Source organism: Cotesia glomerata, linkage group LG5 (genome assembly GCF_020080835.1).
Source record: "Cotesia glomerata isolate CgM1 linkage group LG5, MPM_Cglom_v2.3, whole genome shotgun sequence".
Taxonomy (NCBI): Eukaryota; Metazoa; Arthropoda; class Insecta; order Hymenoptera; family Braconidae; genus Cotesia; species Cotesia glomerata.
In genome coordinates this window covers 25037137-25049789 of record NC_058162.1, presented here as the reverse complement: position 1 = coordinate 25049789, position 12653 = coordinate 25037137, and the positions used below count along the sequence as shown (strand labels likewise).

The following is a 12653-nucleotide window of genomic DNA, read 5'->3' as shown; positions in this document are numbered from 1 at the left end:
TTATTAAAAGCATCAAATAATAATTTAATTAATTAAATTTATTTTTTTTTTTTTTTCCCGTATAGGAAGATCTCCTAAAATTTGGCTTTTTATTTTAACCTCGGATAATTTTTTAAGCTTCACTTTTCAGTAAGCGAAAGCTCAAGCACCTGACGAAAGGTTTCTTCTTCGAGCAGCCGTCTTTGCTCGTCCTCCAGCTGCTGCTGCTCAGATAGCCTCAGTGCGAGCTTTAATTGCTCAGCAGTGTCTGGAATAAGATCATGGTCCCGCTGGTCTTCCAGGACGTTTGATCTCGAACTGGTCCTACCATTTTCGCCCAGGGACTCCGAGGTCTCTTGATAAAACTCCAGGCTCTCTTGTATTGCTCTAAAAAAATTTACAATCTTATTAATCATCTTCTGAATAAAATTAATTTATTATATTTAATAAAGTCTGATCGATGTTAAAAAATTAAATATTTAATTATTTTAATTAAAAATTTCACATAATTTATTGATTTTCCTGCTTTAATTAAGGAATATTCTTTAAAATATTATAAGAGCGTCTGAGCTCAACAAAATGGCCGGAATAAATTTACAAAATGGCGGATACTATTTAAATTTGCCGCGGGACCAATAAGAATTTTTTATTTTTAAAATTAACCAATAAGAAATTTTATTTTTTAAGGTTTAAGAATTAATTACTAAATTATTTTAATGAAAAATTTCAAGTAATTATTAATTTTACTGCTTTAATTAAAGAATAATCTTCAAAATACTGTTAAAGCGTTTAGACTCAACAAAATGGCCGAAACAAGTTTACAAAATGGCGGATACTTTTCATATTTGTCGCGGGACCAGTAAAAAATTTTATTTTTGAAATTAACCAATAAGAAATTATATTTTTTAAGGTTTAAGGATTAATTATTAATTATTTTAATGGAAAAATTTTAGATAATTATTAATTTTACTGCTTTAACTAAAGAAAAATCTTCAAAATATTGTTAGCGAGTTTAGGCTCAACAAAATGGCCGAAATAAGTTTATAAAATGGCGGATACTTCTCATATTTGCCACGGAACCAATAAGAAAATTTATTTTTTAAATTAACCAATAAGAAATTATATTTTTTAAATCAACCAATAAAAAAAGCTTATTTTTCTTTACTTGTAACTAATTTCAGTTTAATCATAAATTTTTTAACCTAAAATTTTTCAATAATTAGACACTAAATTATTTTAATGAAAAATAAGGTAAAAGCTCCAATTATTGACACCCTAAATTATTTTTAAATATATTTAATCATCTGTAATAAGAATAAATATCATATAAATTTTAATTAAATTCTAATTAATTAAAAAATTGAAAAAAATTGTCAGTTCAAAATATTAAATATTAATTATTAAAAAAAAATAAAGTTACCACCATCAAACCAGCTTACGAACGTTTATTTTCTTAACAACTTTGATTAGAAAAGCATTTTTTTTAAATGCCGAGTTTAAATTCATTTCTTCATCTAATAATATCATCTTTTTTTTTTTTTAATTAACAATTTATGAAAAATTAATAAAATTGAATAACCGAAATTAATTGTATGCTTTCTAATATTTAAATAATGGGTGTCAATAACTAGTTGATAATTTCTAAGTTGAATCTCATATTGACAGCCATTCGACAGCGCTATCACGCCTTTTTTTCACTTCGACCTAAAAAATTAACTGTAAGAGTTTGAACTCTTCTAATTCAATAAATTATTTTTAAATAAATTTTTATATTTTTAAAAGTAATTAATCATTTATGGAAATCATTATTAATAAACTTTAATAAAATTGATTACTTAATAATAAGTTTGGATAAATAAGAATAAGCAGATAATTGTAGGCATGCTTAGTATAGGTGTCAATAATTGGGGTAAAGGTATGTCAATAATTAGATCAATCAGTTTTTTAACCTGCCAATAATTGGTGTATCCGGATAATCTATTTAATTATTAAAAATTAATTAGTAAATATCAGTGATTATTATTTTAAAAAATTTGATTAGTAAAAACATTACTTGAGACATTACCACAAACAAAATTCAACGATATTGATACTTGATTGCTTAAAAAAAATCAAATCATAACTTTACCTCTAATTGTGTCAATAATTGGGGCTTTTACTTTATAATTATTAATTTTACTGCTTTAATTAAAGAATAATCTTCAAAATTTTGTTAGCGCGTCCGCGCTCAACAAAATGGCCGTAACAAATTTACAAAATGGCGCACTGTTCATATTTACCGCGGGACCAATAAGAATTTGAATTTTTTAGATTAACCAATAAGAAATTATATTTTTTAAATCAACCAATGAGAAACAAGCTTCTATTTCTTCACTTGTAACTAACTTCAGTTTAGTCTTAAATTTTTTATCCTAATATTTTTCAATAATTAAACAGCGATCAAACTTATATTGATAATTAAAAAAAAAAATTTCTAATATTTCTAATAAACCCTAACCCACCTGACTGACGTGAATCGAAACCATGCAAAATAATAAAAGAATTAAACGAATAAAGCATGCAAAGACAAACTAATATTTTAAAAGAAGATACCTTTGAAGTTGTCGCTCTTCTTCGGGCAACATGTTCGGAGTGGTGGGTCTCGAGGGCTTTTGGGCTCTCAAAGCTTCCCAAATATCGACCTCGTCCCTTTCACTGCCGGCTTCGAGCAAACTTTGCTGAATGGCAAACTGGAGTAAATCGTCCTCTTCCTCAATACTGAACTGCGTACGATCAAGCGCACCGAGTTTGACGTAGCCAGCTGGCGCTTCGAAGCAAATATCATCAACAATGCACGTCGTTCGGGGACCCTCTTGGATTCTCTTTACATGCGGCACTTCTTGGTCCAGTCCAAATATGTTTCCGAAAGTTATTCTCGCGTTCAATACGTGAAACAGCGGGATTTCTGGTAGGGAATTAAATTATTTAATTTTATAATTTATAAATAAATGAAATTTTGATTTATTAAATAATGAATTTTGTTAAATTGCTCTGTACTTTCTTAAATATTGATGTTTTTAAAGATATAAGCTCATTCTGATGTTACACTCATCAAGAGCTTTCATTTGAGTACCCACATGCATTTTTGATATATTTTTCATATATGCATATATATATATATATATATATATATATATATATATATATATATAAAATATATGAAAAATTGATGTGGGTACTCAAATGAAAGGTCTTAATGAGTGTAACATCAGGATGTGCTTATATCTTTTAAAATGTCAATAGTTGACAAAATACAATGTCATTTTTTAATTATTGACATTTCTTGAGATATAAACTCATTTCAATGTTACACTCATCGAGACCTTTCATTTAAGTACACACATGACATTTTTGATATATTTTATATATATGGTATTTGTGAAATATATAAATAAATAAAATATATAAAATATATGAAAAATTGATGTGGGTATTCAAATGAAAGGTCTCGATAAGTGTAACATCAGGATGAGCTTATATCTTTAGAAATGTCAATAGTTGACAAGATACAATATCATTTCTTAATTATTGAGATTTTTTAAGATATAAACTCATTTCGATGTTACACTCATCGAGACCTTTCATTTAAATACACACATGACATTTTTGATATATTTTATATATATGGTATTTGTGAAATATATAAATATATAAAATATATGAAAAATTGATGTGGGTACTCAAATGAAAGGTCTCGATAAGTGTAACATCAGGATGAGCTTATATCTTTAGAAATGTCAATAATTCTCAAGATACAAGGTCATTTCTTAATTATTATCTATTACTTTAATTTAGGTAACAAATTATTTACCTATTTTTACAGGAAAACCTGAAGGCAATTGCATCTGGATAAAATTCTTAAGTTTGGCAAAATGAGTACTGGATATCGCCATCAGGTCAACGATTGGCATGATTTGTTCTTGGAGACTTAGTGGATATTCTTCAGACAACCACAAAGTCGCTCTGAATTTTTGGATTTTTGTGGTTACTTCTTTAGGTCTGCCGATGTCTCGGCCATTTAAATCAACTTCAGGGTCAAAATATTCTTCGGGAGTTATGTTTGAAGGGTTTCCTACATTAATAAATTCTTCCTATATTAAAAAAAAAAAAAATTATAATTTTTATTTATTTTATTTTTTTTATAAAAATTAAATAAAAATTTTTTTTTTTTTAATTACATAAATTTTTAATTAAAATATTAAAAAAAAATTTGATGAAAAAATTCAATAAAATTTTTTTATGAAAAAATTGATTAAAAATTTTCAATAAAAAAATTTAATATATCTATTTAATAAAAAAATTTGATAAAAATATTTAATGAAAAATTTTAATTAAAATTCTTGATAAAAAAATTTTTATTGAAAAAATTGATTAAAAATTTTTAATGAAAAATTTTAATTAAAATTTTTGGTAACAAAATTCAATAAAATTTTTATTGAAAAATTTTTTTAGTAATTCCAATAAAATTTTTATTACTTAAAAAAATTTTTCACTTTTTTAATCTTTAAGAAAAAAAAAATTAAAATTAATGAATTAATTTTTTAAAATTTTAATTTTAAAACTTACACTACACGTCGCACCACCATTTTCTTCCTGCTGTTGTTCAGCAATACCAAGGAATGATTGAAGAGGAGTACGAGGCGCATGAGACCGTACTTTATCGGCTTCAGATAAATGTTCAAGACGTGTTTTACTGATCAGTTCAACATTACTGGCACTGAAGACTTTGCACTCGTGGCCATTTACCACTTCACTCTTGTCTGACCTCCAGCCCCATATGCCGGCTTTGTTCCTCTCGAAACTTATTTTATCGGTGTCGACGTAGGTCGTTACTATTGGGTTGGTCAGGCGGGCCATTATGCCCTCTTCCGAGGGTGCCATCAGCTGGACATTGTCGTCGTCTATCAGCTTCATGTGTTCTACGTAAACTTTCCGGGTTTCGTGATCCACTTCCATCATTGTAGCGCCGTCATCTTTAATTCAAATGATTTAGTTAATTATTTTAATAATCATCTTTATTAATTTGGAAAAATTTTAATTTACTCAATGTTAAATTACAATTTTTTTTAATTAATAATTACAATTGTAGATATTATTTTTTAAGGGTTGATTTTTTGTGTTACGGCTAAAGTTTATTTAATTCGTAACCAAACTTAAAAATTTATTATTATTAATAATAATTTTTATAAAGGAATTTTTCATAAAAAAAATGACTATTGTTAAATTGCACTGTATTTTCTTAGCTATTGACATTTTTAAAGATATAAGCTCATCCCGATGTTACACTCATCAAGATCTTTCATTTGAATACCCACATCAATTTTTAATATATTTTTCATATATACATATATATAATATATGAAATATATGAAAAATTAATGTGGGTACTCAAATGAAAGGTCTTGATGAGTGTAACACCGGAATGAGCTTATATCTTTAAAAATGTCAATAGTTCACAAGATACTAGGTAATTTCTTAATTATTGACATTTTTTAAGATGTAAACTCATTTCGATGTTACACTCATCAAGATCTTTCATTTGAGTACCCACATCAATTTTTTATATATTTTTCATATATACATCTATATAATATATGAAATATATTAAAAATTAATGTGGGTACTCAAATGAAAGGTTTTGATGAGTGTAACACCGGAATGAGCTTATATCTTTAAAAATGTCAATAGTTCACAAGATACTAGGTAATTTCTTAATTATTGACATTTTTTAAGATGTAAATTCATTTCGATGTTACACTCATCAAGATCTTTCATTTGAGTACCCACATCAATTTTTTATATATTTTTCATATATACATATATATATTATATGAAATATATGAAAAATTAATGTGGGTACTCAAATGAAAGGTCTTGATGAGTGTAACACCGGAATAAGCTTATATCTTTAAAAATGTCAATAGTTCACAAGATAATAGGTAATTTCTTAATTATTGACATTTTTTAAGATGTAAATTCATTTCGATGTTACACTCATCAAGATCTTTCATTTGAGTACCCACATCAATTTTTTATATATTTTTCAAATATACATATATATAATATATGAAATATATGAAAAATTAATGTGGGTACTCAAATGAAAGATCTTGATGAGTGTAACACCGGAATGAGCTTATATCTTTAAAAATGTCAATAGTTCACAAGATACTAGGTAATTTCTTAATTATTGACATTTTTTAAGATGTAAACTCATTTCGATGTTACACTCATCGAGACCTTTCATTCAAGTACCTACATGAAATTTTTTATATATTTTCTATATATGGTATTTGTTAAATATATAAATATATAAAATATATAAAAAATTGATGTGGGTACTCAAATGAAAGGTCTTGATGAGTATAGCACCGGGATGAGCTTATATCTTTAAAAATGTCAATAGTTCACAAGATACTAAGTAGTTTCTCGATTTTTGACATTTTCTAAGATATAAACTCATTTCGATATTACACTCATCGAGACCTTTCATTCAAGTACCTACATTAATTTTTCATATATTTTATATATATGGTATTTGTGAAATATATAAAATATATGAAAAATTGATGTGGGTACTCAAATGAAAGATCTTGATGAGTGTAACACCGGAATGAGCTTATATCTTTAAAAATGTCAATAGTTCACAAGATACTAGGTAATTTCTTAATTATTGACATTTTTTAAGATGTAAACTCATTTTGATGTTACACTCATTAAGACCTTTCATTTGAGTACCTACATTAATTTTTCATATATTTTATATATATGGTATTTGTGAAATATATAAAATATATGAAAAATTGATGTGGATACTCAAATGAAAGGTCTCAATGAGTGTAACATCGGGATGAGCTTATATCTTTAAAAATGTCAATAGATCAGAAGATTCAAGATCATTTCTTAATTATGTATCTAGAGACAGAGCATTTTTGAATGCAGCCTAAATACTTTATCATCAATCATAAATTTCTAATTAACCACGATGTTGTGTAAGATATTGACACAAGGCTAGTTACTAATTAATAATAATAATTAATAAATTTTTGTCTAAAATCTACAATAAAATTAAAAATAAAAATACAAGGAACAATCAAGTGCTAAATTGGATTTTTTCGGGATACTAATTCACCTGGTCTATCTCCAACCATGCGGAAGACATAGCTCCGGTCGCACCTAATAGTCACAGGTGCACTTGGTACGTCTTCTTAAATTGCATTAATTGTAAGCAAAGACATTGCAAAGACAAAAACATGCGAGTTTTATTTTTCATAAATAAATAAATAAATATTTTTTTTTTTGTACTTACTCTGACCCTTAAAGACGTAACTCAGATTACCACGCTGCCAATTCGCGTGATCGAAACCGAGTAATGTTGTGTCTATTCTTACGTTGCTGCCTTGTTTGTATACTTTGTATGTATCACTTGGACACATACGCGATGCCAGAGGGACTGAAAAATTAATATTATTTATTTTTTTTTTTTTAAATTAGAATTCATTATTTTATATTTAATTTTTAATTATTAATTAATAAGTATAAATTAAAAACAATAAATTATAAATAGTTTTTGATCAATTTTTTAGATAAAAAAAATTAAATAAAAATTAATTACAGAAATTAATTAATTAATCTTTATTGAATTAATTACAATTAATTAAATAAAAATTAATTTAAAAAAATTAATTAAAGAAACTATTTAATTTCTATTTAATTAATTAAAATTAATAAAATAAAAATTAATTTAAAAAAAATTAAATAAAAATTAATTAAAAACAATTTTTTTTTAATTAATTCAAGAAATTGATTAATTAATTAATTTTTATTGAATTAATTAAAATTACTTAATTAAAAATTAATTAAAAAAAATTTTTTTTACATTAATTAACGAAATTTAATTAATTAATTAATTTTTATTTAATTAATTAAAATTAATTAAATAAAAATTATTTAAAAAAAAGTTAAATAAAAATTAATTTAAAAAAATTAATTAAAGAAATTAATTCATTAATTAATTTTTATTTTATTAATTAAAATTAATTAAATAAAAATTAAATAAATATTAATTTAAAAAAACCTAAATAAAAATTTTTAGTTAATAAATTTATTAAAAATTTTTAATTGAAAAATTTAATAAATTTTTTTTAATCAATTATAAATTAAAGACAATAAATAATAATTTAATTATTGATGAGTAATGTAATAAAATTAAATCGATTAAATATTTAATAAAAAAAAAAAAATTACTATTAATAACCGGTAGCAAACTCATTGAAGATTATAAATATTACTTATTAATATTTCAAGGCTAATTGATAAATAATTCATGTCTGGCTTTCTATAATACTTTACCAAGAAATGCCACTGTAATAAATAATTCATAAAAATCAAAATATTATCCAAATAAAAATTAATTACCCCAGCTAGTAAATTCCCACTTCATTTCAACGTAAAAATCCGGGGCTTGTTTTAGCTTATGAAGTAACTCCGGGATTCCATCAATCCGGTTGCAATATCTTTGGTAGTCTCTTCGTGCCAGGACCATCTGCAAAATTTCTGGGTTGCCCGTGCCCGTCGCTTCTTGTACCACTAAAAAAAAAAGTATAAAATTATTTTTATTAACAAAAATTCTTAATAAGTCTAATTAATTTTTTTTTAATAATAAAAAAAAATTACCGCTCCATCCTTGGGTGTTTTCAGTATAAACATTGGCCTCGTGATTCAACAAAACTTCAACAGACTCCTTGTATCCCAACGTTACCGCCAGCATCAAAGGTGATCTGCCTCTATTGTCGTGCTTCTCTTTGTCATGCTGCAATTAAATATTGTGTTAATCATCTAATTATTTATTATATAATATTAAATTGATATAAATAAAAATTATGACTTAAGATTCATTATTTATTGTTAACTTTTTTTTTTGATTAAGTATTAAATTTTATTTTATTTTTTAATTATTGTAAATAAAAATAGTTAAAATTTAATTATTTTTATTTACAGTAAAAAAAAATAATTTTTATGAAAATTAATTTAGCAGATATTTTATAATTTTAATAATTTTTCTAACAAATAAATTACTGCAAAAAAAAAATGAGAAAAAAAATGGACATTTAGAAATTTTAATAAATTAAAAATGAAATTTTTTAAAAATAATTTTTTTGAACAAAACTTTCTGTTAAATAAAATTAAAAAATGGTCAAGTGACAGCTAAGTTTAATATCATATAATTTTTCTAAAATTAATACTCTAAATTTAAAAATTTTTTTTAACAAATTTTATAAAAAAAAAAAAAAAATTATGTTAACAGTTATTTGAAATTTTTTTGTGAAATTTTAAATATTTAGAACTTAATTAAGTAAATTAAGAAAAAATGATTAAATTTTATTATTATATTTTCCAACTTTTATATTTTAGAATATTTAATACTGATTTTTTTTTGGCAAAAAAAAATTAAATAAAAAAAATATTTTAAAAGTTTGCTTATTAAAAAAAATTGACTTAAAAATCTATAAATTAAATATTTTATTAATAAAACTTTGTCAAAAAAAAAATCAAATATTTTTAACTTCTTGCTAAGAAAATTGGAAATTTTTTAAAATTGGGAAGTTATTTTTCTATAAATAATCTTATTATCTCATTTTTAGTGAAAATTTTCTGTATTGAAAATAATGTCCGCTTAAAAATCTTTAAAAATGAATTATTTTAATCTTTATTTGTAAATATAAACAAGAATATTATTGTTATTAATCTGCGTGAAATTATTCTCTAATTTTTCAAAATTTTAATTATTTTTTTTATAATTAAAAAAAAAGTTGAGTGTCTGCTACAATGATTATTATTTTTAAAATAAATAATATTTCAAACCTAACAAATAAATTTAAATATATAATATTAATACAAATACAAAGTAATTTATATTTATGCGGCTTCCCAACAAATACGGCTTCAAATCCTAGTTACCCGCACGACCACAATAATTAATTATTCACACTTCCATACCCACAAGCTAATAAAAATAAAATTATAATAAAAATCAAGACAAATATTTAGATGAGATTAGAGTTAGCAGTCACTAGATAATTTTAATTTTTTTTAACTAACAAATTTGCTCTGAAAAATTATTTTTAAAAAATTGCATTTTTTATTTTTTTTAATTTCTACAAGTCCATTTTTTTAATAATTTGTTTTTGCCATTTATTTATTCATAAAAAAATTTTAAAAATTGTGAAGTGACAGCTAAATTTAATGACAATTTTTTAATTCTAATTCAATGCAGGAATTTGATCATTTTAATAGACTAAAAATTTTTTTAGAATTTTATGGCAATTAATTTGTTAAAAAAAAAAATTTTTTATTACAAAATTCCACATTCGAAAATTAATAAAAATTACAAGTGAAAATTTTTTTTTCTAAATTTTTTTTGCCATAATTATTTGTTAAAAAATTTATAAAAAATTTTGAGTATTTGTTGGATTAATTTTCATAATATTTAGTTTTAAAAATCACAATGATACTGAAATTAATTGACAATGAAAATTAATTTAACGTATATTTAATAATTTTAAAAATTTTATTGCAAATAAATTTTGGCAAAAAAAATTAGAAAAAAAAATTGACATGTAGAAATTAAAAAAAATTGAAAATGCAATTTTTGAAAATAATTTTTTGGACCAAATTTTTTTGTTGAAAAAAATTGAAAAATTCTTTAGTGACTGCTAACTTTAATGTCATACAAATTTCTTAAAATTGTTAAGTATCTGCTGAATTAATTAATTAATTTTCATGAAAATTATTTTAGCAGATATTTAATCATTTTAAGAATTTTTTCAACAAATAATTGATAGCAAAAAAAATTATAAAAAAAAAATTGACAGAAATTTTAAAAAATTACAAATGCAATTTTTTATAAATAATTTTTTGGAGCAAATTTTTTTGTTAAAAAAAATTGAATAATTTTTTAGTGATTGCTAATTTTAATGTCATAAAAATTTCTTAAAATTGTTAAGTATCTGCTGAATTAATTTTCATGAAAATTAATTTAGCAGATATTTAATTATTTTAAGGATTTTTTTAACAAATAAACGAAAAAAAAAATTCACAAATTTTAAAAAATTACAAATGCAATTTTTTATAAATAATTTTTCGAGAAAAATTTTTTTTAAATAAAATTAAAAAATGATCGATAGCTAACTTTAATGTCATTTAATTTTCATAATAATATTTATGAAAATTAAGTTAACCATTTAAAAAATTTTAGAATTTTTCTTTATTGAAAAAATGATTACAAAAAAATAAAAAAAAAATTTCACTTGTAAAAAACTTTAAGTGCAATTTTAAAAAAATATTTTTTTGTTTTAATTTATTTATTAAAATCGTCGGTTAACTTTATTATTATTATTTAGTCTTAAAAATCACAATGATTGAAATTAATTAAGATCTGTCAATTTTTTTATTTTCAAAGCTACCATATGAAAAAAATTTTTAAAAATTAATTTAATAAAAATAAATAAATTATCAGATGTCTGCTGATTATTATCAAATTGTCACAATTTAAATGACACCATCAAAAGATAATTTAAAAAAATTCTCCATACTTAAAACAGTCAAAATAAAAATAAAAATTCGGTAATTAAAAAAAAATAAATAAAATAAAAATTACCTGATTAGTTGACAGAAGTCTATCAAGCTCATTGTAATCATTGTTCCATACGAGCCAGTGCAGCGGATAAGTCTCTTTTATTTTATCAATATTCACCATTTCTCCAGTATGTAAAAAAACTACTGATACCTTATGTTAAGTCAGAAGGTATAATAAAAATAAATAAAATATTCAGATTAAAAAAATAGTGTCTGTTACATTAAATATTATCTTATCAATTTTCATCAGTAATCAGTAATTATTATTATTAGTATAAATAATAATAATAATAATAATAATAATATGAGGTGTCACGACTGGAGTGATAGCCACGAGGTAGACACAGACACATACCTCTTGTAATAAAAATTCATAACGAGTGTAATGAGCAAATCTCCATTGACTATTGGTCCGACGCAACCAAAAATATATTAGTCTTTAATTTTTGCTTGCTTTTGCTGCTTATTGTCACGAGGCGTCAAAGTTAACTGATTATTTTTATTATTATCATTATTATTATACTTTTTTTAAGAGGTGTTGTTATTATTAGTGTCTAGTGTCACTCAGTGCCGGAAAAAAAAATTCTGCGGAAGTTTTTGGAACTAAATTTGAATTTTATTCAAACTGAAAATTTTTGATTTTTAATTAGAAGTATTTTGAAACTTAACCTAAAAATTTTTGTGATTATTTAAAAAATTTAATGCAACTGAGTGAGTAAAAAAATTTTTTATTTAAGTTAGTTAATTGATTATTTTTATTATTTTATTTGATAAATTAGTTTCAAAATTATTATTTAAATTGTATTTTTTATTTTTTAAAATTTTACATGAAAATTAATTAAGCGTGTAATAATTTTAAGAATTTGGTAAAATTTTGACATGTTGAAAATTTTAATAATAAAAAATGTTATTTTTTAACAATAGTTTTTTTGAAAAAATTTTTTTGTTCAATAAAATTCAAAATTGTGAAAAGACTGCTAACTTTATAACATTTTACT

General features: G+C 22.8%; 1 protein-coding gene across 3 annotated transcripts; it reads right to left on the bottom strand.

Annotated features, from left to right (window-relative positions):
- Positions 1-92: 92 nt before the first annotated feature.
- LOC123265592 (ankyrin repeat domain-containing protein 13D) lies at positions 93-12219 on the bottom strand. Of its 3 annotated transcripts, XM_044729380.1 has the most exons (11): positions 12011-12219; positions 11678-11806; positions 8695-8830; positions 8437-8607; positions 7328-7471; positions 7151-7225; positions 4585-4991; positions 3830-4109; positions 2572-2923; positions 2481-2484; positions 93-366 (listed from the first exon to the last, which is right to left on the bottom strand). In XM_044729380.1, exons 2-11 carry the CDS (start codon positions 11774-11776, stop codon positions 304-306), a joined length of 1731 nt encoding a protein of 576 aa, XP_044585315.1. In that variant the 5' UTR covers positions 11777-11806; positions 12011-12219; the 3' UTR covers positions 93-303. The 3 variants fall into 3 exon arrangements, with proteins under 3 accessions (XP_044585315.1, XP_044585312.1, XP_044585313.1); XM_044729377.1 differs by lacking the exon at positions 2481-2484 and having other exon boundaries at positions 12011-12206; XM_044729378.1 differs by lacking the exons at positions 2481-2484; positions 7151-7225 and having other exon boundaries at positions 12011-12196.
- Positions 12220-12653: the final 434 nt, after the last annotated feature.

Bases quoted from the DNA above. Each gene is read 5' to 3' on its own strand.
- LOC123265592 (XM_044729377.1), bottom strand. From the start codon at position 11,776: ATGGTGAATATTGATAAAATAAAAGAGACTTATCCGCTGCACTGGCTC. The intron at 8,831-11,677 runs GTAATTTTTATT...ATTTAATTGCAG, and splicing joins GACTTCTGTCAACTAATCAG to CATGACAAAGAGAAGCACGA. The intron at 2,924-3,829 runs GTAAATAATTTG...ATTCCCTACCAG, and splicing joins AGGTTTTCCTGTAAAAATAG to AAATCCCGCTGTTTCACGTA.